This window comes from Melanotaenia boesemani, chromosome 21, assembly GCF_017639745.1.
Source record: "Melanotaenia boesemani isolate fMelBoe1 chromosome 21, fMelBoe1.pri, whole genome shotgun sequence".
NCBI lineage: Eukaryota > Metazoa > Chordata > Actinopteri > Atheriniformes > Melanotaeniidae > Melanotaenia > Melanotaenia boesemani.
The window spans coordinates 287501-310724 of NC_055702.1; the positions used below are offsets into that span (position 1 = coordinate 287501).

The 23224-nt window shown below is 46.8% G+C and overlaps 1 protein-coding gene across 7 annotated transcripts in view; it reads left to right on the plus strand.

Moving 5' to 3' along the window:
- LOC121632755 (transcription factor COE3-like) overlaps positions 1-23224 on the plus strand; it is a 76372-nt gene that overhangs the window by 15395 nt on the left and 37753 nt on the right. For 5 of the 7 annotated variants that reach the window (XM_041974479.1, XM_041974480.1, XM_041974473.1 and 2 more), the window contains 4 exons: positions 10672-10753; positions 11162-11279; positions 19891-20024; positions 20127-20253. In XM_041974479.1, coding sequence (XP_041830413.1) covers positions 10672-10753; positions 11162-11279; positions 19891-20024; positions 20127-20253 — 461 coding nt within the window. The remainder of the gene's footprint in view (positions 1-10671; positions 10754-11161; positions 11280-19890; positions 20025-20126; positions 20254-23224) is intronic. The other 2 variants (XM_041974475.1, XM_041974477.1) reach the window with 1 other exon arrangement.

Below are 23224 nucleotides of genomic sequence, written 5' to 3' on the forward strand. Positions count from 1 at the left end.
ATCATGGATGGATGGAGGGTGGATGGATGAATGGATGATGGATGGATGGATGGATGGAGGATGGATGAATGAATGAATGAATGATCGTGGATGGATGGATGGATGGATGGATGGATGGATGGATGGATGGATGGATGGATGGATGGATGGATCACTGAATGAATGAATGATGGTGGATGGGCGGATAGATTGATGGATGGATGGATGGATCGATGGTGGATGGATGGAGAGGGATGGATGGATGGATGGATGGATGAATGGATGGATGGATGGATGGATGGATGGATGGATGGATGGATGGATGGGCGGATGAATGATGGTGGATGGATGGATGGATGGATGGATGGATGAATGAATGAATGAATGAATGAATGATTGTGGATGGATGGATGGATGGATGGATGGGTGGATGTATGTATGGATGGATGGATGGATGGATGCATGGATGGTGGATCGATGGATGGAGGATGGATGAATGAATGAATGAATGAATGATCGTGGATGGATGGATGGATGGTGGATGGATGGATGGATGGATGGATTGATGGATGGATGGATGGATGGACGGTGGATGGACGGTGGATGGATGGATGGATGAATGGATGGATAGATGGATGGTGGATGGTGGATGGTGGATGGAGGATGGATGAATGAATGAATGAATGACTGAATGAATGAATGATCATGGATGGATGGATGGATGGATGGATGGTGGATGGATGGATGGATGAATGGATGGATAGATGGATGATTGATGGATGGATGGATGGATGAATGAATGAATGAATGAATGAATGAATGAATGAATGAATGAATGAATGATGGATGGATGGGTGGATGGATGGATGGATGGATGGATGGATGATGGATGGTGGATGGGGGATGAATGAATGAATGAATGATCATGGATGGATGGATGGAGGATGGATGAATGAATGAATGAATGATCGTGGATGGATGGATGGATGATGGATGATGGATGGATGGCTGGATGGATGGTGGATGAATGGATGGTGGATGGATCGATGGATGAATGGTGGATGGGTGGTGAATGGGTGGTGGATGGATGGATGGATGGATGGATGGATGGATGGATGGATGGATGGATGGATGGATGGATGGATCGGAAGGTCACCTGTGTTTCTAGCAACATCCAATGAATAGGAAACTTTTCAGAGTCATCGTCAATTTCCACTGGCTTCCAGCTGATCGCTGTTCCAGTAGCTACTGTAACCGCCCCACGATCTCACAGCTGTTCAGGTTCTTTCTGATAACGTCCCGCTACCTGCTGATAACTAACCTGGTACCTACTGATGACTGTCCCACTACCTGATAATGACTGCTTGCTGATAAATGTTCCGGTACCTGTTGATGACTATCCTTGTACCTTTTGATAGGAGTCCCGGTACCTGCTAATTACTGTCCCAGTACGTGCTGATGTCTCTTTTGGTACCTGCTGATGAATTTCCGTGGACCTGCTGAGAAGTGTCCCGGTACCTGCTTTTAACTGTCTTACCTGGTGACGACTTTCCTGGTACCTGTTGATCACTGTTCTGTTACTAGCTGGTACCTTCGAATGTTGTCTTGTTTTTGTCCTTTTTCCCAACATTCTGCTAAGCTCTGTGCAGTGATACCGCTGCCTTGGTTGCTGCATGTCCAGTGGTTGATGTTGATTTTATTGTAAAGAGGCAGGGTTGCTGGTTATCAGGATGGTCTTGATCTTATTTTGTGTATCTTTACAAGGCCTCACTCCCCAGGTTGAGACTGCTGCTTGTCATGTGTCAGATTCTTTGTTCTCAGTAATGACAGGATGATCCGTTCTCTGAAAGCTGTGAGAACGTTTTAACTCAGTTTAACGTCTCTTCTGTGCTTAACTCCTCATAAAAACCTCTCAGCTCACAGATTTTTCCATCAACCTGCTTTTAGCTGATGATGACGACGGTGATGAGACCAGCTCTCATCTTTTCACACTTGAAAGCCTCATGTGAGATTTTTTTTTTTTTTTTTTGTCAGAGTACAATCTCCTGCCTGCAAGGGTCTCTGGTGTCTGCAGCGTGGGATTATGGGAGGGCGACGTGCTGTCAATCATTTAGCCGGTGTAGGTGTGATTTTCCTCTCATGCCGCAGGTCGGTTTTGGATGGAATCTCATTACTGGCCGTGTTTCAGGGTGACTGACAGCAGAATAATGTTGGGGCCCCCAGAGGGTCCAGGCCAGCTAAATGTTAAATGTATGAATGCATGAGAGTCAATGGAGAGATGAAGTGTAGCTGCATATTTTTTCTTCCTGGGAAAGAGTCACGAAGTGAAGAGTGTGACCCTGAACACACTGTCTACTGCTTAACAGAGGAGGCAACATGACGTCAACAACCCCAGGCAGAAATCAGAGCATCTTTATCCCCAAATCCACAAAACTCTGATTCAAAGGGTCAGCTTTGATCTCTCTGTCCGCTAATCAATCATCTAATCAGGTTCAAAGCACAATTTCTGATCAGAATTAATGATTAATCATTTATATTCAACTGTCCAATCATCATGAAATCTGAAATCAAAGTTTTGATTGAGGACCAGAAAGACTCCGGGAACTGTGTGAAGTATTGATCGTCTTGTTTCTCATTAGACATCAGACGTGTGATGGAGGAGACAGACTTTCCATCCAAACCCCTCCTCTTCAGCCTCATTCTTCCTTCTCTTCATCTTCTTTTTCTGCTCTTCCTCCTCCTTTGCCCTTCCTCCGTCTCCTCTTTCTCTTCTCCTCCTCCGTCTTCTCATCCTCCTCCTCTTTATCTCTTCGTCTTTCATGAGGACAGAAGACTAAAAGCAGCAAGAGGAGGAGGTGGAGGAAGGAAACCCCGTCCTCTAGTTGCTTTTTAACAGGTGTTTGTCTGTGTGAACAAGTATCGACCTTCAGTAAGTGTTGCCGGCAGCGACGCATTACTATTGATTAACAATTTAAAAGGAAATAAGGATATTTATTATCTCACATAGACACTGGTCATAATTGCAGGATATATGGATTGTTTCATCAGATGCGCCTATTTAGAAGAAAGGTCAGAAGCCTCTATCCTCACCCTGGACCGGAACGCCGGTCAGAGGCCTCTATCCTCACCCTGGACCGGAACGCCGGTCAGAGGCCTCTATCCTCACCCTGGACCGGAACGCCGGTCAGAGGCCTCTATCCTCACCCTGGACCGGAACGCCGGTCAGAGGTCTCTATCCTCACCCTGGACCGGAACGCCGGTCAGAAACCAAAGTTCTCATGAAGACCTTCAGTGTTCCTGCTGTTCCAGAGATGTTCCACTGGATTTCCCTCCTGGCGTGTTACTTGTTTCTGACTGCAGAACAAACTGGTTAAGTTGTTGGGTTCCATTTTCATTTGCGGAAAACATTCCAAAGGATCCTTAAAATTTTCCTTTTTCGGACGAAGGAAGGAACTTTCAGCTCTGAGAGGGATATCTGAGTGGGACTATTTGCAGCAGCGGAGGAGTCAGGTGTTGAAGTAAGTGTGAGGAGGTCAGGTGCTAAAGGATGATAAGCAGTGTGTGTTGATACATCACACTGTTAATAACCTCCTCCTCCTCTGATGAGGAACAGAGGAGGGCAGGAGGTGGTGTCTGTTTTCATTTACTGTGAAGAGGGACTCCATTATCTAATTTAATTACCTCCTGCTGCACCTCCCTCCTCCTCTTCATCCTCCTCCGCCTCCTCTTCCTTCTCCTCTTCCTTGGGAAACCCCAGGCCAGAGTCTGTAGACCTGGAAAACCTGTGTGTTTGCAGGTGTGTGCAGGTGTTTACATCAGCCGAGATTGATGGTCAAAGTCAAAGTCACTTTATTTGTCAATTCTGCAATATGTACAAGACATACAGAGGATCGAAATTGCTTTTCACTCAGACCCAAGGTGCAATAAACATTTAACATACGTCTTTAAGTAAAAAAAAGGTATCTGCTTTGCTATACTATATATAAAAGACTATACTATGCTATATAAAAGAATAGGGGGCAGGGCAGGGAGAGAGTTCAGCATCCTGACAGCCTGGTGGAAGAAGCTGTCCTTCAGTCTGCTGGTCCTGGCGCTGAGACTCCGCAGTCTCCTCCCTGAAGGCATCAGACTGAAGAGGCTGTGTGATGGGTGGGTGGGGTCACCAGCGATGCCGAGAGCTTTGCGGGTGAGGCGGGTGCAGTAGATGTCGTAGAGGGAGGGGAGAGGGGCACCGATGATCTTCTCAGCTGTTCTCACAATGTGCTGGAGGGACTTGCGGCAGGATGCGGTGCAGCAGCCGTACCACACTGTGACAGAGCTGGACAGGACGCTTTCCACAGTGACTCTGTAGAAGGTCTGCATGATGGGGGCCGGGGCTCTAGCTCTTCTCAGCTTGCGGAGGAAGTAGAGGCGTTGATGGGCTTTCTTGGTCAGTGCTGTTGTGTTGTTGGTCCAGGAGAGGTCCTCTGAGATGTGTACACCCAAGAATTTAGTGCTGCTCACCCTCTCCACAGCAGCATCGTTGATGGTCAGAGGAGCATGTTGGGAGTGGACTCTCCTGAAGTCCACAACAATCTCTTTTGTCTTCTCGACGTTCAGAAAGAGATTGTTGTGCATGCACCATAAGGCCAAGCGGTTCACCTCACTCCGGTAGTTTGTCTCATCCCCGTTACTGATGAGACCCACAACGGTCGTGTCGTCCGCAAACTTGATGAAGAGGTTTGAGATGTGCAGTGGGGTGCAGTCGTGGGTCAGCAGGGTGAAGAGTAGGGGGCTCAGCACACATCCTTGAGGGGCCCCCGTGTTCAAAACCATGGTCCTGGATGTGTTGCTGCTGACCCGTACTGCCTGTGGTAGCCCGGTCAGGAAGTCCAACAGCCAGTTGCACAGCGAGGTGTTCAGCCCCAGCCTGTCCAGTTTGGGAATGAGCTGTTGGGGGATGATTGTGTTGAATACTGAGCTAAAATCAATAAACAGCATTCTGGCGTATGAGTTTGTTGAGTCCAGGTGAGTGACGGTAGAGTGCAGGGCAGTGGAGATGGCATCATCGGTCGAGCGGTTGGGCCGATATGCTGCTGTTAGCTGCTAATGATGGGAGCATGTGGTCTTAGTGTTAGCTGCTAAAGTGGGAGCATGTGGTCTTAGTGTTAGCTGCTTAATGGGAGCTTGTGGTCTTAGTGTTAGCTGCTAATGTGGGAGCATGTGGTCTTAGTGTTAGCTGCTAATGTGGGAGCCTGTGGTCTTAGTGTTAGCTGATAAATGGGAGCCTGTGGTTTTAGTGTTAGCTGCTAATGTGGGAGCATGTGGTCTTAGCGTTAGCTGCTAATGTGGGAGCATGTGGTCTTAGTGTTAGCTGCTAATGATGGGAGGAAGTGGTCTTAGTGTTAGCTGCTAATGTGGGAGCCTGTGGTCTTAGTGTTAGCTGATAAATTGGAGCCTGTGGTCTTAGTGTTAGCTTGTTAATGTGGGAGCCTGTGGTCTTAGTGTTAGCTGCTTAAAGGGAGCCTGTGGTCTTAGTGTTAGCTGCTAATGTGGGAGCCTGTGGTCTTAGTGTTAGCTGCTAATGTGGGAGCCTATGGTCTTAGTGTTAGCTGCCTAATGGGAGCCTGTGGTCTTAGTGTTAGCTGCTAATGTGGGAGCCTGTGGTCTTAGTGTTAGCTGATAAATTGGAGCCTGTGGTCTTAGTGTTAGCTTGTTAATGTGGGAGCCTGTGGTCTTAGTGTTAGCTGCTTAAAGGGAGCCTGTGGTCTTAGTGTTAGCTGCTAATGTGGGAGCCTGTGGTCTTAGTGTTAGCTGCTAATGTGGGAGCCTATGGTCTTAGTGTTAGCTGCCTAATGGGAGCCTGTGGTCTTAGTGTTAGCTGCTAATGTGGGAGCATGTGGTCTTAGTGTTAGCTGCTAATGTGGGAGCATGTGGTCTTAGTGTTAGCTGCTAATATGTGGGAGTATGTGGTCTTAGAGTTTGCTGCTAATGTGGGAGCATGTGGTCTTAGTGTTAGATGCTAATGTGGGAGCATGTGGTCTTAGTGTTAGCTGCTTAATGGGAGCCTGTGGTCTTAGTGTTAGCTGCTAATGTGGGAGCATGTGGTCTTAGTGTTAGCTGTTAATGTGGGAGCATGTGGTCTTAATGTTAGCTGCTTAATGGGAGCCTGTGGTCTTAGTGTTAGCTGCTTAATGTGGGAGCATGTGGTCTTAGTGTTAGCTTGCTAATGTGGGAGCCTGTGGTCTTAGTGTTAGCTGATAAATGGGAGCCTGTGGTCTTAGTGTTAGCTGTTTAATGGGAGCCTGTGGTCTTAGTGTTAGCTGCTAATGTGGGCGCATGTGGTCTTAGTGTTAGCTGCTAATGATGGGAGCATGTGGTCTTAGTGTTAGCTGATAAATGGGAGCCTGTGGTCTTAGTGTTAGCTTGCTAATGTGGGAGCCTGTGGTCTTAGTGTTAGCTGCTTAATGGGAGCCTGTGGTCTTAGTGTTAGCTGCTAATGTGGGAGCATGTGGTCTTAGTGTTAGCTGCTAATGTGGGAGCCTGTGGTCTTAGTGTTAGCTGCTAATGTGGGAGCATGTGGTCTTAGTGTTAGCTGCTAATGATGGGAGCATGTGGTCTTAGTGTTAGCTGCTAATGTGGGAGCATGTGGTCTTAGTGTTAGCTGCTTAATGGGAGCTTGTGGTCTTAGTGTTAGCTGATAAATGGGAGCCTGTGGTTTTAGTGTTAGCTGCTAACGTGGGAGCATGTGGTCTTAGTGTTAGCTGCTAATGATGGGAGGAAGTGGTTTTAGTGTTAGCTGCTAATGTGGGAGCATGTGGCCTTAGCGTTAGCTGCTAACGTGGGAGCATGTGGTCTTAGTGTTAGCTGCTAATGATGGGAGGAAGTGGTCTTAGTGTTAGCTGCTAATGTGGGAGCCTGTGGTCTTAGTGTTAGCTGATAAATTGGAGCCTGTGGTCTTAGTGTTAGCTTGCTAATGTGGGAGCCTGTGGTCTTAGTGTTAGCTGCTTAATGGGAGCCTGTGGTCTTAGTGTTAGCTGCTAATGTGGGAGCCTGTGGTTTTAGTGTTAGCTGCTAATGTGGGAGGAAGTGGTCTTAGCGTTAGCTGCTAATGTGGGAGCATCTGGTCTTAGTGTTAGCTGCTAATGTGGGAGCATCTGGTCTTAGTGTTAGCTGCTAATGTGGGAGCCCGTGGTTTTTGCATTAGCTGTTGATGTGGAAGCCTCTGGTCTTAGGTCCAACTTCAAATGTGACCATTTTAGCTGCTAATACTCCAACTTCCTGCCACTGCATGCCATTATGTTTCTTGTTTATGTTCTGCTCACTTTGTGATAGCAAAGTCTAAATGGGTCTATACATTTCTAAATGCAGGACAACATCAGAATGTTCGGGAGATGATCTGATCTTCATATCCCACCATCACCATGTAAATATGTATATAGTCTGTGAGGTTGTTGTTATATTTTATTTTATTTTATGTATGGATGTAGTGTGTGTGTGTGTATGTATATATATATATATGTATATATATATATATATATATATATATATATATAATGTATGTGTGTATGTATGTATGTATGTATGTGTGTATGTATGTATATATATGTATGTATATATATATATATATATCTTTATATTATAACGGTACATATTTTTGCTTTTCTTAGACTTGTAAATAATTTCTATTGCACTTTCTTGCTGTGATGCATGTTCACCTTATTTTGCCTCTCTGTACTTTATTCTATAACAAGAGCTGCTGTAACAAGTGAATTTCTCCACTGTGAGATAATAAAGTCTAATCTAATCTAATCTAATCTAATAATCAGACTTTGCTGTCTATGAAGACTGGAGTTTTGGTGTGCATGTAAACAGGCTCAGTGACATCTGACATGAAGATGAGTCACACCTGGACAGGTGTGTGTGCTGTAAGCGCTGCTGTTCAGATCTTCATCCTTTTCATTGCCAGCTATGAAAGAGCAGTCTGTGCATGTGCTGCTGTGTGTGGTTGGACATGTTTGAGAGTGTTGCTCTAATTATCACCAAATGCTGGACGAGATTTTACTAATTAGAATTTGTAGCTGGTTGAAACACGAGACAGTTAACTGCTATCAGCACAATCCCACACACACAACCACACAGTGTGGTCAACACGTGGTCAACCTGTGTGTGTGCGTGTGTGTGTGTGTGCGTGTGTGTGTGTGTGTGCGTGTGTCCGTGTCCTTGACCTCCAACCAAAACAGAACCAACTCTGTGAAACAAAACCAAACCGACTTTGACTGGACTTTGACCCAGAGGAGGAGAAAGCTGATGGAACGTAGAGCAGAGTGAACCTGAACACATCACCAGCACACATCTGTACACCAAAGCATATGCTGTAACAGCACTTTGCACACACACACACACACGCACAGACAGTTAGGCGGTGTTGCCGTCAGTAACTCGTCCTCATGCTGTCACGACATTTTCCACCTCATAGAGCAAATTAACTCCAGCACTGAGAGACTTCCTCTGTTCAAGGAGATAAATCTGACTTCCTGCTCGTAAATATGAGCAGCAACAGAGTGCACGTGCTGGTGTGCGTGCATGCATGCGTGTGTTATCACATAACAAAGTAAAGCTTAAAGGGCTAGTGCACCAAAAAGGTATTTTTTGGAAAATGTCTCTGAGAGCTGGTTTTGGACTTGATCCCATTTAGCTCCACCAGGGCTGATCTGAAATAATGAGCTTAATAATAAAGCTCACACATGCAGAACTGCAGAACCAGGAATTTATAGAACCACAACTCGTAAGGAATTAATACTCCAAAACAAACACTGACATGGGGGCGGGGCCTCTAAAGACCTGGATGGAAACTAGAAGGACAGGAAGGAACTCAGGAAGCTCTGCCCCAAGCGTCTGTTTATATTGTCCCATCAGTTAAGATCCCAGAATCTCACCAATTTAAGCATTAACAGACTCAATGTTCCTTCCTGGCTGTTGCCAGATGCTGTAAACTCCGCCCCTTTTCTGGGAGCACGCTCTGATCTGGATGGAAAACCCTGGGACGAATTTTCAAGTTGATGACCAGCTTCGTACGACTACTGATCAGGATCTTGACCATTTGGGTAACCCAGGTAATAGAGACATATCCGGATATGTTAGTCCTGCTTCCTGGTTCAGGCCTCAGGACCAGAACCTGAGAAGGGTTTTGTTGTTTTATGTGTTTACAACATGTTACCATAGAAACTGATGCTGTCCCAAGTCGACCCGGTCTGAAAGGCCTGCAGAAAAGACAAAAACCAGAAACTCTCCATCAAACTGCTGATTGGCTAGCAGGTGTCTGACATCAAAACAAACATCATTGGTCCAGAACAGCTCTGAGTCACCATCACAGACCTCTGCAGTTCCCTGTGGGATCACCGAACAGCCAGAGGCCCCTCAGGGCTCATGATTAAAAACTATACAAAACAAAATGGAACAGAGGACAACATAAAGATGGTGAGTGTGTGACTAGACGAGGTAGGACTGTCTGAACAAATGTGTTTTGAATTTTGATTTCAATAGTGGAAGAGAGTCTATAGTACGGATGCCAGGGGGAAGAGAGTCTATGGTACGGATGTCAGGGGGAAGAGAGTCTATGGTACGGATGTCAGGGGAAGAGAGTCTACGGTACAGATGTCAGGGGGAAGAGAGTCTATGGTACGGATGCCAGGGGAAGAGAGTCTACGGTACGGATGTCAGGGGAAGAGAGTCTACGGTACAGATGTCAGGGGGAAGAGAGTCTATGGTACGGATGCCAGGGGAAGAGAGTCTACGGTACGGATGCCAGGGGAAGAGAGTCTAAGGTACCGATGTCAGGGGGAAGAGAGTCTACGGTACAGATGTCAGGGGGAAGAGAGTCTATGGTACGGATGCCAGGGGGAAGAGAGTCTAAGGTACGGATGTCAGGGGGAAGAGAGTTTACGGTACGGATGTCAGGGGGAAGAGAGTTTACGGTACGGATGTCAGGGGGAAGAGAGTTTACGGTACGGATGTCAGGGGGAAGAGAGTCTACGGTACGGATGTCAGGGGGAAGAGAGTTCCAGAGATGGGGAGCAGAGCGGCTGAATGCTAGGCTCCCCATTTTACAGTAAATGTATTAAAAGATGTTTTTGTCTCTAAAAGTCTTCAGCAGACCAGGAACCCCCCAGGCCCGGGTGCCGCCATTTGCCCCGTCAGCACATTTACAGATAAATGAATATGTGATCTGGCTCAGCAGCTGATTGGCTGCTCGCATTGAGGGGAGGACCGGGTTCAGTCAGCGATTCCACAGCAACTTCAGATGAGCTGATAACTTCCACCAATTTCCTGTCAGACATCAAACTCTAGACTCTAGATGTGGCTCTCAGGGACTGGGTTTACCCCTGACATTCTGACTGAAACACCACAAGGACTAAAGTGGAGCAGAACCCAGAAGGACCTCTAAATCTAGAAGTGAAGCAGGTTCTGCTCAGGTTATTTATTTAGCAGCAGAACACACAAGCTTTGTGTGTGTGTATGTGTGTGTGTGTGTATGTGTGTGTCAGACTGCTGCTGACTGTAACTGTTTGTTTACTATTGCTTATCTGATCAGTTTAACACTGAACCTGTGTGTGTGTGTGTGTGTGTGTGTGTGTGTGTGTGTGTGTGTGTGTGTGTGTGTGTGTGTGTGTGTGTGTGTGTGTGTGTGTGTGTGTGTGTGTGTGTTCACAGGTTCTTCCTGAAGTTTTTCCTCAAGTGTAACCAGAACTGTCTGAAGAACGCAGGAAACCCCAGAGACATGAGGAGGTTTCAGGTAAAACACCTACAGAGCATGGTGTGGCTTACCCATGATGCATTGCAGCAGCGCAGAGTGGGGTTGTCATCAGGGAATGTGTGTGTGTTACTGACTGTACAGATGTGAGAATGTTGGTGTGACTTATAGCCAAACTAAAACCAGGCTGGTTCTACCTGTACATGGATCCTCTGAGAACACATCGGCATTTGCAGCAACTTTGAGGTTAGATGTTGAGATATTGTTTTCCATCAGACACCATGAGATCTGCTGAGTCAGCATTTAATGAGTCTAAACTCAGTTCTAGCCCATCCTTACCTGATGGAGAGGTCTACATTCTGGTCTGGTCTTCATTTTCTGCACTGTTCACCATGACAATAGGTCATGTTCTGGTCCTCTGGTTATGAATAAAATTTTCTGTGTTGACAGGTGGTGGTTTCTACAACGGTGAACGTGGACGGTCATGTTCTCGCTGTATCTGACAACATGTTCGTGCACAACAACTCCAAACATGGCCGCCGAGCCCGTAGGCTGGACCCATCTGAGGGTACGTTTTTATAATTCTTCTCAGCCAGTCAGGTTGGGATGCTGGTAATCACCCTGGCAACCACCTTTGCCAGTTGTTTAGCTCCACCTACATCCTGGATCTAACAGGGGCATCTGTGGTTCTGGCTTACGAGGGTTTCTTTCAGCTTGTTTTATCTTGTGACTTGAAAACCCAGATTTTCTGACCCATCAGCGCCGGCTGATTTCATGTGTTTAAAGACTGCTGCGTTGTCATTTTAATGATTTTCAGAAGTAATTTCTTCCTACTGTGACAAGCCACGTGTTCTACTGTGTTCTCAGTGCACCCCATCTCCAGCTCGGATGCTTCACCTAAACTTTGTGCCGGTTTTCTTTCTTTTCTAAGATTCTAAACTAGGTCTCTTATGTTACTCATCAGCTCAGCCTACTGCTCTGCTGGGGCGAAAATAGATGGTGACCTTAAATTTGACACTCAGATCACCTCCATAGTGAAATCCAGATTCTTCCAACTGCGGCAAATTGGTAAACATAGGCCCATTTTATCCACTTTATACTTCCCTTCATTCCTCTTGGTTCGGTTGTGATGTCCCACACTCGCCTTCAGGTTGTCCAGAACACAGCTGCTCATCTCTGAGCCCGTTCAGACCAGTGAGAACATATCCCGCCTCTTCTGGCTGCTCGTCACTGGCTTCCTTTTATTTGTTTCTAATTGTCCTAATGGGCTTGTCCCAGCCGATCGCTCAGAATTTCTTCGTTCTTTCCTTCATGGTCTCTGAGGTGAATTGGTCCGCTGCTTCTGGTTGTTCCAAGGTCAAGACTGAAGCTCAGACGGAATCGGGCCTGTTCAGTAGCGGTACCAAAACTATGGAGCAAGTGGCATGGACAAGTCAGGCAGGCTGTGTCGCTATCTTCTTCTAAATCTCATTTAAAGATTTTTTTTCCAATTGGAGTTTAACATGAGTTGGGTGTATGTCTGTTACTGTGAGTCTTAAATTCATCACAAACTGCACTTTGGACGGCCATTGTCATTTTGGATGGAGCGTGTGATTGGATGAGAGGTGGTAGGGTGTAGCGAGTGATGGATGAGAGGTGGCAGGGTGGAGCGAGTGGTTGACGAGAGGTGGTAGGATGGAGCGCGTGATTGGATGAGAGGTGATAGGGTGGAGCGAGTTATTGGATGAGATGTGATAGGGTGGAGCAAGTGATTGGATGAGAGGTGGTAGGGCGGACCGAGTGATGAATGAGAAGTGGCAGGGTGGAGTGAGTGATTGACGAGAGGTGGTAGGGTGGAGCGAGTGATTGGATGAGAGGTGCTAGGGTGTAGCGAGTGATGGATGAGAGGTGGTAGGGTGGAGCGAGTGATGGATGAGAGGTGGTAGGGTGGAGCGATTGATTGGATGAGAGGTGTTAGGGGGGAGCGAGTGATTGGATGAGAGGTGCTAGGGTGTAGTGAGTGATGGATGAGAAGTGGTCGGGTGGAGCGACTGATAGATGAAACGTGGCAGGGTGGAGCGAGTAATTGGATGAGAGGTGGTATGGTGTAGCGAGTGATGGATGAGAGGTGGTAGGGTGGAGCGAGTGATGGATGAGAGGTTGTAGGGTGTAGCGAGTGTTGGATGAGAGGTGGTAGGGTGGAGGGAGTGATTGGATGAGAGGTGGTAGGTGTAGTTAGTGATGGATGAGAGGTGGTAGGGTGGAGCGAGTGATGAATGAGAGGTGGCAGGGTAGAGCGAATGATTGGATGAGACATGGTAGGGTAGAGCGAGTGATTGGATGAGAGGTGGTAGGGTGGAGCGAGTGATGGATGAGAGGTGGTAGGGTAGAGTGAGTGATTGGATGAGACGTGGTAGGGTGGAACGAGTGATTGGATGAGAGGTGGCAAGGTGGAGCGAGTGGTTGACTAGAGGTGGTAGGGTGTAGCGAGTGATGGATGAGAGGTGGCAGGGTGGAGCGAGTGGTTGACGAGAGGTGGTAGGGTGGAGCGAGTGATGGATGAGAGGTGGCAGGATGGAGCGAGTGGTTGACGAGAGGTGGTAGGGTGGAGCGAGTGATTGGATGAGAGGTGATAGGGTGGAGCGAGTTATTGGATGAGAGGTGATAGGGTGGAGCGATTGATTGATGAGAGGTGGCATGATTGGATGACAGGTGTTAGGGTAGAGCAAGTGATGGATGAGAAGTGGCAGGGTGGAACTAGTGGTTGACTAGAGGTGGTAGGGTGGTGCGAGTGATTGGATGAGAGATGCTAGGGTGTAGCGAGTGATGGATGAGAGGTGGAAGGGTGGAGTGAGGGATTGGATGAGAGGTGATAGGGTGGAGTGAGGGATTGGATGAGAGATGGTAGGGTAGAGCGAGTGATTGGATGAGACGTGCTGGGGTGGAGCAAGTGATGGATGAGAGTTGGTAGGGTAGAGCGAGTGATTGGATGAGAGATGGTAGGGTGGAGCGTGTGATTGGATGAGAGGTGGTATAGTGGAGTGACTGCAGGATGAGAAGAGGCAGGGTGGAGCAAATGGTTGATGAGAGGTGGTAGGGTGGAGCGAGTGATTGGATGAGAGGTGCTAGGGTGTAGCGAGTGATTGGATGAAAGGTGGGAGCGTGGAGCAACTGATGGTTGAGAAGTGGCAAGGTGGAGTGAGTGACTGGATGAGACCTGGTCGGGTGGAGCGACTGACAGATGAAAAGTGGCAGGGTGGAGCAAGTGACTGACGAGAGATGGCAGGGTGGAGCAGGTCATTGGATGAGAAGTGGTAGGATGGAGCCAGTTATTGAATGAGAGGTGGTATGGTGGAGCGATTGATTGGATGACAGGTGTTAGGGGGGAGCGAGTGATTGGATGAGAGGTGCTAGGGTGTAGCGAGTGATGGATGAGAAGTGGTCGGGTGGAGCGACTGATAGATGAAACGTGGCAGGGTGGAGCGAGTAATTGGATGAGAGGTGGTATGGTGTAGAGAGTGATGGATGACAGGTGGTAGGGTAGAGCGAGTGATTGGATGAGACGTGATAGGGTGTAGCGAGTGATTGGATGAGACGTGATAGGGTGGAGCAAGTGATTGGATGAGACATGCTAGGGTGTAGCGAGTGATGGATGACAGGTGGTAGGGTGAAGCGAGCGATTGGATGAGAGGTGCTAGGGTGTAGCGAGTGATGGGTGAGAGGTGGTAGGGTGGAGCAAGTGATTGGATGAGAGGTGGCAGGGTGGAGCAATTGACTGACGAGAGGTGGCAGGGTGGAGCAAGTCATTGGATGAGAAGTGGTAGGATGGAGCCAGTTATTGAATGAGAGGTGGTATGGTGGAGCAAGTGATTGGATGAGAGGTGCTTGGGTGTAGCGAGTGATTGGATGAGAGGTGGCAGGGTGGAACGACTGATAGATGAAACGTGGCAGGGTGGAGCGAGAGACTGACGAGAGGTGGTATGGTGGAGTGAGTTATTGGAGGAGAGGTGCTTGGGTGTAGCGAGTGATTGGATGAGAGGTGGCAGGGTGGAGCGAGTGATAGATGAAACGTGGCAGGGTGGAGCGATTGATTGGATGAGAGGTGGTAGGGCGGAGCAAGTTATTGGATTAGAGGTGGCATGATTGGATGATAATTGTTAGGGTGTAGCAATTGATGTATGAGAGATGGAAGGATGGAGCTTGTGATTGGATGAGAGGTGGTATAGTGGAGCGACTGCAGGATGAGAAGTGGCAGGGTGGAGCGAGTGGTTGACGAGAGGTGGTAGGGTGGAGCGAGTGATTGGATGAGAGGTGCTAGGGTGTAGCGAGTGATGGATGAGAGGTGGTCGGGTGGAGCGACTGATAGATGAAACTTGGCAGGGTGGAGTGAGTGACTGTTGAGAAGTGGCAGGGTGGAGCAAGTCATTGGATGAGAGGTGGTTTGTGTAGCGAGTGATGGATGAGAGTTGGTAGGGTGTAGCGAGTGATGGATGAGAGTTGGTAGGGTGGAGCGAGTGATTGGATGAGAGGTGGTTTGTGTAGCGAGTGATGGATGAGAGTTGGTAGGGTGTAGCGAGTGATGGATGAGAGTTGGTAGGGTGGAGCGAGTGATGGATGAGAGGTGGTTTGTGTAGGTAGTGATGGATGAGAGGTGGTATGGTGGAGCAAGTGATTGGATGAGAGGTGCTTGGGTGTAGCAAGTGATGGATGAGAGGTGGTAGGGTGGAGCGAGTGATGGATGAGAGGTGGTATGTGTAGCGAGTGATGGATGAGAGGTGGTATGGTACAGCAAGTGATTGGATGAGAATTGGCAAGGTGGAGTAAGTGATTGGATAAGAGGTGGGAGGGTGTAGTGAGTGATGGATGAGAGGTTGTAGGGTGTAGCGAGTGTTGGATGAGAGGTGGTAGGGTGGAGGGAGTGATTGGATGAGAGGTGGTAGGTGTAGTTAGTGATGGATGAGAGGTGGTAGGTGTAGCGAGTGATTGATGAGAGGTGGTAGGGTGGAGCGAGTGATTGGATGAGAGGTGGTAGGTGTAGTTAGTGATGGATGAGAGGTGGTAGGTGTAGCGAGTGATGGATGAGAGGTGGTAGGTGTAGCGAGTGATGGATGAGAGGTGGTAGGGTGGAGCGAGTCATGGAAAGATGGATGGACAAAGATGAATCTGTGCTCAGGACATCTCGACAGTGAATAATTCTGTGAATTAATTAGGGTTTTTATTATTATTGTTATTATTATTATTATTATTATTATTATTATTATTATTATTATTATTGTTATTATTATTATTATTATTATTATTGTTGTTGTTGTTGTTGCTGTTATTTGTAAAGCGCCACTTTACAACAACGTCATCTCATTGCTTTCTAGACAAATCAGTTTGGGCCAATAATCAATAATAACCCCGCCAATGAAAACGAAGAGATTACATCGAATCTTGGCTTCCATCCAATCCCCCATCCTCATCTGCAAGAGGCAACAGTGGAAAGGGGGAAAACTCCCTTTTAAAAGGGAAGTAACAACCTCCGGCAGAACCAGACCCAGAACCAGAACCCGGCTCAGGGAGGGCGGCCAGCTGCCTGGACCGGTTTGGGTGGAGAGACCATGAAAGAGAGACCAGCAGACCCTACATCTTTTATCCAGGAAGATCTGCTGAGAGGAGAAACACGTTAATGATGCCTACTGTCACATGTTTCTACATGGAGGATGAGGGGTAGAGAGACAAAGAGGAAGAGCCCATCATGGGACGTCCCTCGGCAGTCTAAGCCTGTATCCGAATGTCCACTCTACTCCCTAACCCCTCGTTCACTACATAGGGCTGCACTACATAGTGACTCATTCTCGTGGCGATTCGAACACAAAGCTGCCTATTTTCTTTTGTCGCCTCAAACCACATGAATACTGCCATCACCACGGCAACCACAACACGCGTCAAGATGTCATTCCAAATCCAATCCAAAGTTGCATGTAAATATTTTTATTTTTATTCCTTATGTTGTATTTTATTCTTTGTTTGCTTATAGGTAATTTAGCGCAGCTCAATTTTTCGCCTCCTGTCATGTTGAGCTTTGGCCTGCAATGCATTGTGGTCTATATTGACCCGTCTAGTGACCATCGATTCTCACTACTTTTCAAGATGCATTATGGGTAATTTTGAGTGCCCTACCTTTTTCTTTCTAGACATTCGGACACTCCGACAAAATGGCGTGACCCCTATATAGGGCACTATGTAGGGAGTAGGTTACACATTCGGACACAGCCTAAGCCTATGGAAGCATAACTGAGGGATGGCCTCCCGAACCCAAATTGGGAGCTGGTTCCATTAGAGAGAGGCCTGATAGCCGAAGACTTCGCCTCTTGTTGGACTCTTAAAAACTCTGGAACTACAGGTGGACCTGCAGTCTGAGCTAGGTTGCCTAGTCTGAACCAATCAAGGTTTATTGGTGCAAATCTACAGAGACAAAAGGGATTAACAGACCCAAAGGAGGAGTTCAATGTCTTTAACTTCGAGGGAAGTGAAGTCAGACTAACCAGAAGGCAGGCTTAACCTGGTGATAGTCTCATGGATCTGTGGTCCCATCATGTACCAGCAGATCAGTGTCACATCAACCTGCTGAAGGTGGTCTTTGGTTTTGGTTTGTACCTGGTTTGGTAGCGGTTTCCACTGCTGGTCTAACATCAGGGGCAGAGAGAAGACAGTAATTTGCTCTTTGTAGTGAATTGTGGGTAAGAAGACCAGACATCTCCCCGTCCCCAGAGAGGACAGTGTGTGTGCCTTTTCGTGGGCTGCTCAACCTCTTTAATTGCCCTCCTAATTAAAGACAGTAACCATGGAAACCACCCCTCCCAGCTGGAGAGCTGCAGAGTCCCGTGGGTGCGTCTTCTCTGACTGTTTCCAGATTCAGTTAAAACAAAGTCCTGCAGCAGTTAGATGGGCAGAGAAACCACGTTTCCATCAGAACCCAGTCCGTCAGAAACAGAAACAGAGACACTCAAAGACTGAAAAGGACTAATGAATAGAAAAGACTGGAGGAGACTAAAAATGACTAGATAGGACAAGAAATCACTGGAAAAGACACAAATAAGACGTGAAGAGACTAGAAATGACAGGAAATACCAGGAAATGACTAGGAATGCTGCAGGTGAGTCAGGGCCATGTGAAGCGCTATGGAGACAGCATCCTCCGTAGAACAGGTGTGGCGTCCTTGATGTGCTTTAGGAGGATCTGCTGGAAACCTTCATGATGACTGGAGTGACGGGCGGTGGTCATTTAGGCAGGTAACGCTGGATTTCTGGGCACAGGGACAACGATGCAGGATTTCAAGCAGAAAGGAACCCTGGAAAGCTGCAGGAACAGGTTGAAGATGTCCAGAAAAACTTCAGCCAGTTGGTCCTGCACACGGTTTCAGTGTCCAAACTGACACCTGATCTGGACCCGCAGCCTTGCTGACGCGGACCCTCCTCAGGGTGGCGGTGACTTGGTGCTGCAGGGTAAGAGGCTGATGCTGCCTCTGGCTGTGGAGGTGAGCAGTATTTCTGCTGCTGGAGAGGCGAAGCCTGGAAGAAGCTGCTCCCGGTGTGAGGCAGAGTGAGGTCCTGCTGTCCTGCTGGTCTCTGGGCTCAAACTCTGTGATGGTCTTGATGTCTTAGTACATGTTACGTGTTGTCACATGTTACGTGTTGTTGTCATTGAAGCGCTCCTCCATGTGCTGCTTGTACCTGAGTTCTGCCAGCTGGAGGCCTTCTTCAGGTCTTTGTGGGTCCTGCTATAAGCCAGTTTGTCTCCTGCTCTGTGTGGCTGGTTTTAGTCCCACGTGGTTAAAGTCCCCAGCCACGATCCCAGCTACCTCTGGCATTAATGATTAATGACCTCTGGGTCATTAATGCTGCTTTGAGTTTGGTCTTCGTTTTGTTTTATAGATTTGTTTGCTGTTTTTTTTTCATTTGTGCAATATAAGATTTTTGTTGTAAACAAGTAAACAAAAGTGGTTTTGTATCAGAATAAATGCACAAAAGGATGCAAATATAAGGCTACTTGTAAAAATGCTGAACACAAAAGAGTTTTCAAAACACAAACCATTCATTTTTGAGATGTTAAGGTAAATTATAGGGCTACAAAAGATGCTAAATTTAGAGCCAGTCAGGAGCCAAAAGAGCCAAATAGCCCATCACTAGTTCATACTGGTTCAGCGTGATCTATGCTGGTATAGATGGGAGTGGTTTTGATGTGGGATTGATCAGCTGTTGGTGGTCATGTGCTGAAACAGAACTGGACTGGATCTATTATTCACACTGATCCAGAGGGGATACTGGACCCAGTAGAGCAACAGAGAGCAGCGTCACCAGTTCATCATGGTGGGAGCGTTTTCCACAGGAAACCAGCAGGATGGGAGGCTGTTACCATGACAACAGACTGCTAATTGTAAACACTGACCAACATACAAAACCTGGATCACGAGGCCTCAGAATAGAATAGAATAGAATAGAATAGAATAGAATAGAATAGAATCCAGGTGCTGCAATGTCATTTGAAGTCATCAGTGATGAGATTTGCTGCCCTGCTTCACACACTCTCTGCTTTCATTTCACTTTATAATTAATCTGCAGCTGCACTTAAAAGAAGAAGAAGAAGTCATTACCGAGCGGGAGCGTGGTGCTGAAGCCAACTCAAGTCAAAGCGGATAAAAGCCACCACCCAATTAAATCACGCTCACTGTGTGTGTGTGTGTGTGTGTGTGTGTGTGTGTGTGTGTGTGTGTGTGTGTGTGTGTGTATGAGAGAGAGACCTTGCTGTAATGTAGATCAGTGGTTCCCAACCTGTGGCTCTGAGCCCATCAGAGAGGTCAGGAGATAAACAAAGGTGTTTCCCAGCCTAACCCAGGTGTGTCCAAGTCTAACTCAGAAATGTCCCAGCCTAACCCAAGTTAGACTTGTGTCCAAGTCTAACTCAGAAATGTCCCAGTTTAACTCAGATATGTCCCAGTCTAACTCAGATATGTCCCAGTCTAACTCAGGTGTGTCCCATTTTAACTCAGATATTTCCCAGCCTAACTCATAAATGTCCCAATTTAATTGAGAAATGTCCCAGTCCAACTCAGATATGTCCCACTCTATCTCAGAGGTGTCCCAGGTCTGTGTCCCAGTCTATCCTATTCGGTTTAGGTTTTTGTCTTTCAGCCTGTGTCTGTGTGTCTTGTCCAGCAGCCACCCCCTGTATAAAAGCCATCAGTCCCAGTGAGGGCTGGACGACGGGCGGCGCCACTGTTATCCTTATCGGAGACAACTTCTTCGATGGGCTGCAGGTCATCTTCGGCACCATGCTTGTATGGAGTGAGGTACCAACAACCAACACAGATAATCAATAACTACAACACACAGCATAGAGAAGTCATCTTTAAAAGCTCAAACTGACATGTCTACGATGTCTCTGCATCCAGCTGATCACCCCTCATGCCATCCGGGTTCAGACTCCACCCCGTCACATCCCTGGCGTGGTCGAAGTCACGCTGTCCTACAAATCCAAGCAGTTCTGTAAAGGAGCGCCAGGACGCTTCGTCTACACAGGTAACATGTTTACACATGTAACACATTTAAATGGACAATGCGTCTACACAGGTACTCTTTTTCGTTTTCTTTTTCTTTTTCTGTTGCTGTTAAAGGCGTTTTCCTCCATGTTTGTATCCTCCCGTCTTTTCGTACCCCTCCCCTCTACAATTCCTTCCCCCTTTGGTTCCTGAACACTTAACATAATCACAGTTTGTTTACTGGAATCAGTAAAAATACACCAACCGAGCAAACCGAACCTAGTGAAACAAACATTGGAGATCCTTTGCTACAAACATCAGTTGCAGGAGCTACTGTACGGTGGAAAACCCCTCTGCACCGCCAGCAGGGACCTCTGTAAGAACTGTGTTTGATGGACTACCAAAGCTCCAACAACAAAAGGATAAAATTTTTGTTGGTTTAACACAGTGGTTTTCAAACTTTTTGAGCCATGACCCCCAGGATAAGATGCATGGTGCGCGCGACCCCACCTCCATGTGACAAGTCCGTGATTAATGGTGTGATGTGTCAGACGGGTCGTCCTGCAGCATCCTCTACATGTAAGGCTGGAAAACTGTCAGAATCTTCATAAATAAGGAGGATAATGTGATTTTTGGTGGGTCACCGCTGTGACAAGGCACCTACATGCCCAAAATCAGCTTCTTTTGCAGAGATGAAGTCAAATTCAGATTTTTACTAAGGCATGTACACCAACTTTGTTGTTTATGAGTTCATGTGTTCAAAAAACATAATGTGCAAATTTCAAAGATTTATTTACTTATTAATCATTTAATTTTGACAGCCCTGGTAAAAAAAAAAGAATTCCCAAATTTATTTGATAAATGTAGGCTAAATAGTTTCTAAAAATGATCTGGTGACCCCCTGAAATTATCTTGTGACTGGCATGGGGGTCCCAACCCCCAGTTTGGAAACCACTGGTTAAACAGATGCATAGGGCTGATGATCAGGAACTGCATGATCAGGAAGTGTGGGCAAAGTGTCCGTAAAGTGTCAGCAGAATGTTGGAAAGTGTTGGCGGAGTGTCGGCAGAATGTACGCGGAATGTCGGTGGAATGTTGGCAAAGTGTCAGTAGAATGTCAGCAGAGTGTCAGCAGAGTGTTGGCAAAGTATCGATTGAATGTTGGCAAAGTGTTGGAGGAATGTTGGCAGAGTGTCGGCGGAGTGTCAGCGGAATGCCGACAATGCTTATAGTATTGAACAAGGTTCTGGTTCAGGTTGGTGTTCAGTGTTCCAGAACTGGTTCTATGAAGGTCTGAACCTCTTTCTGATCTAATCTCTGGAGGACGATCTTCTTTGTCAGAACTTCTTTGAGCCTCTGTACACGCTGTGGTGGAAAGCCCTGAATCCGTGGTAGTAGTTTAGGGGGGGTGTGACCAAAGAGTTTCCATGTGGTTCCACCGGTTGGGATGAGGTTGACCGGGACGAGATGGACCGCCAACACAGGGTCGAGATGAGGGTGACGGGGTGGGCGGATGGAGGTAAACCTGTGTGTTTGATGCCACACACACATGCAGGTTGATAAAGAGTCAACGCAAACCCAAGGTCACACATTGCGGATAGCAGACATCAGACGGATCACACACGCCTGTAACGGCTGCTGGTTACACCCCACCGCCCTTTAAGGACTGAACACACACACATGCACATGCACACACTCCTCCAGACTGTGCTCGGATGCGTTTACTAACGCTCTGATTTATCACCTCCCGACCAGTTTAAAGTGTAAATGATGTTTGAGGAGAAGGAGAAAATAAAGACGTCTGATGGATCCAACAATGGAGTCGCACAACATGTACGAGTTACCGTCACATGCATGACTGCAGTAAATTCACCACACACACTAAATCATGCACATTATACAATATTTACTGCGACTGGTTTGCACTGTTCTCTTTATCGTCTGTACTTTGTTATATATGCTGTAGTAGTTTAGTCTGTGACCTGTCAAGGGACAAGAGATGCAAATTAGCTCCAATGCTAACATAGCTAGCATAGCTGATGCACCTATAAATTGTATTTTTACTCACGTTAATTAATGTGCAATATGGCCTTTTCAAATAAACACATTTGAAGAAAAAAAACCCCACACACACTGGTTCAGAGACGAGTGTGTTTTTAGTTTCTTCATGTCGAAGAAGACTAAGCTGCCAGATCCGGCTCATCATTAGCCCGGATCCGGCTCATCATCAGCTTCATCCCCTCTGCTGTTGTTTCTGGGCCGTTACATCTTAATTCTGGTCCAGAACCTCCTCATGAACTCATCTGACTGTATGATGCTGGTCAAACACCTGCAACCAGGACGGCAGCCATGTTTTCATCATTACACCTGCAACCTGGTTGTGAGTTCTGCAGGCACGATGCTGGCTTTAACTCTCTAAGACCTTCCATTTTCACATGTTTGCATGCTGTAGTTTCCTTTAATTTGCTATACATCAATGCAACCCTTATATTCCATATTTTCAGAACCTGTCCATACTAACTAAATAAACTGCTAAAACGAGCAGTAAAGCACACAAAAACAAGAAAATCAGCAGTTTATTTCATAATAATTCACATAATTATCTAAATGGAGAGGTGCCAAAGGTTGGACAAAGTCCTTTAAACTAGACAAATATATTTTTTGTTTGTTCATAACTTTTTATTTATTTATTTATTTATACAAAAAGTAAAATAAAAATGCACAATGTGCACAATCTCTAACAGGACAACATGCCCGTCAAAATAAATAATTTACAGAAGTCCAGTCAGGTCTCAGACCAGATGCTGATTGGAACTCACTGCTTCTTCCTCTTCATCTGCATCCTTCTTCTTCCTCTGCATCCCTCCTCTTCCTCTGCATCCCTCCTCTTCCTCTGCATCCTTCCTCTTCCTCTGCAGAAATTAGGTGCTGTGTTGTATGTATAATATATGTCAGAACGGTTGGAATAAAAGGTTTAAATTTCGCCCTATTCCTCTGCTTTTCTGCGTCAT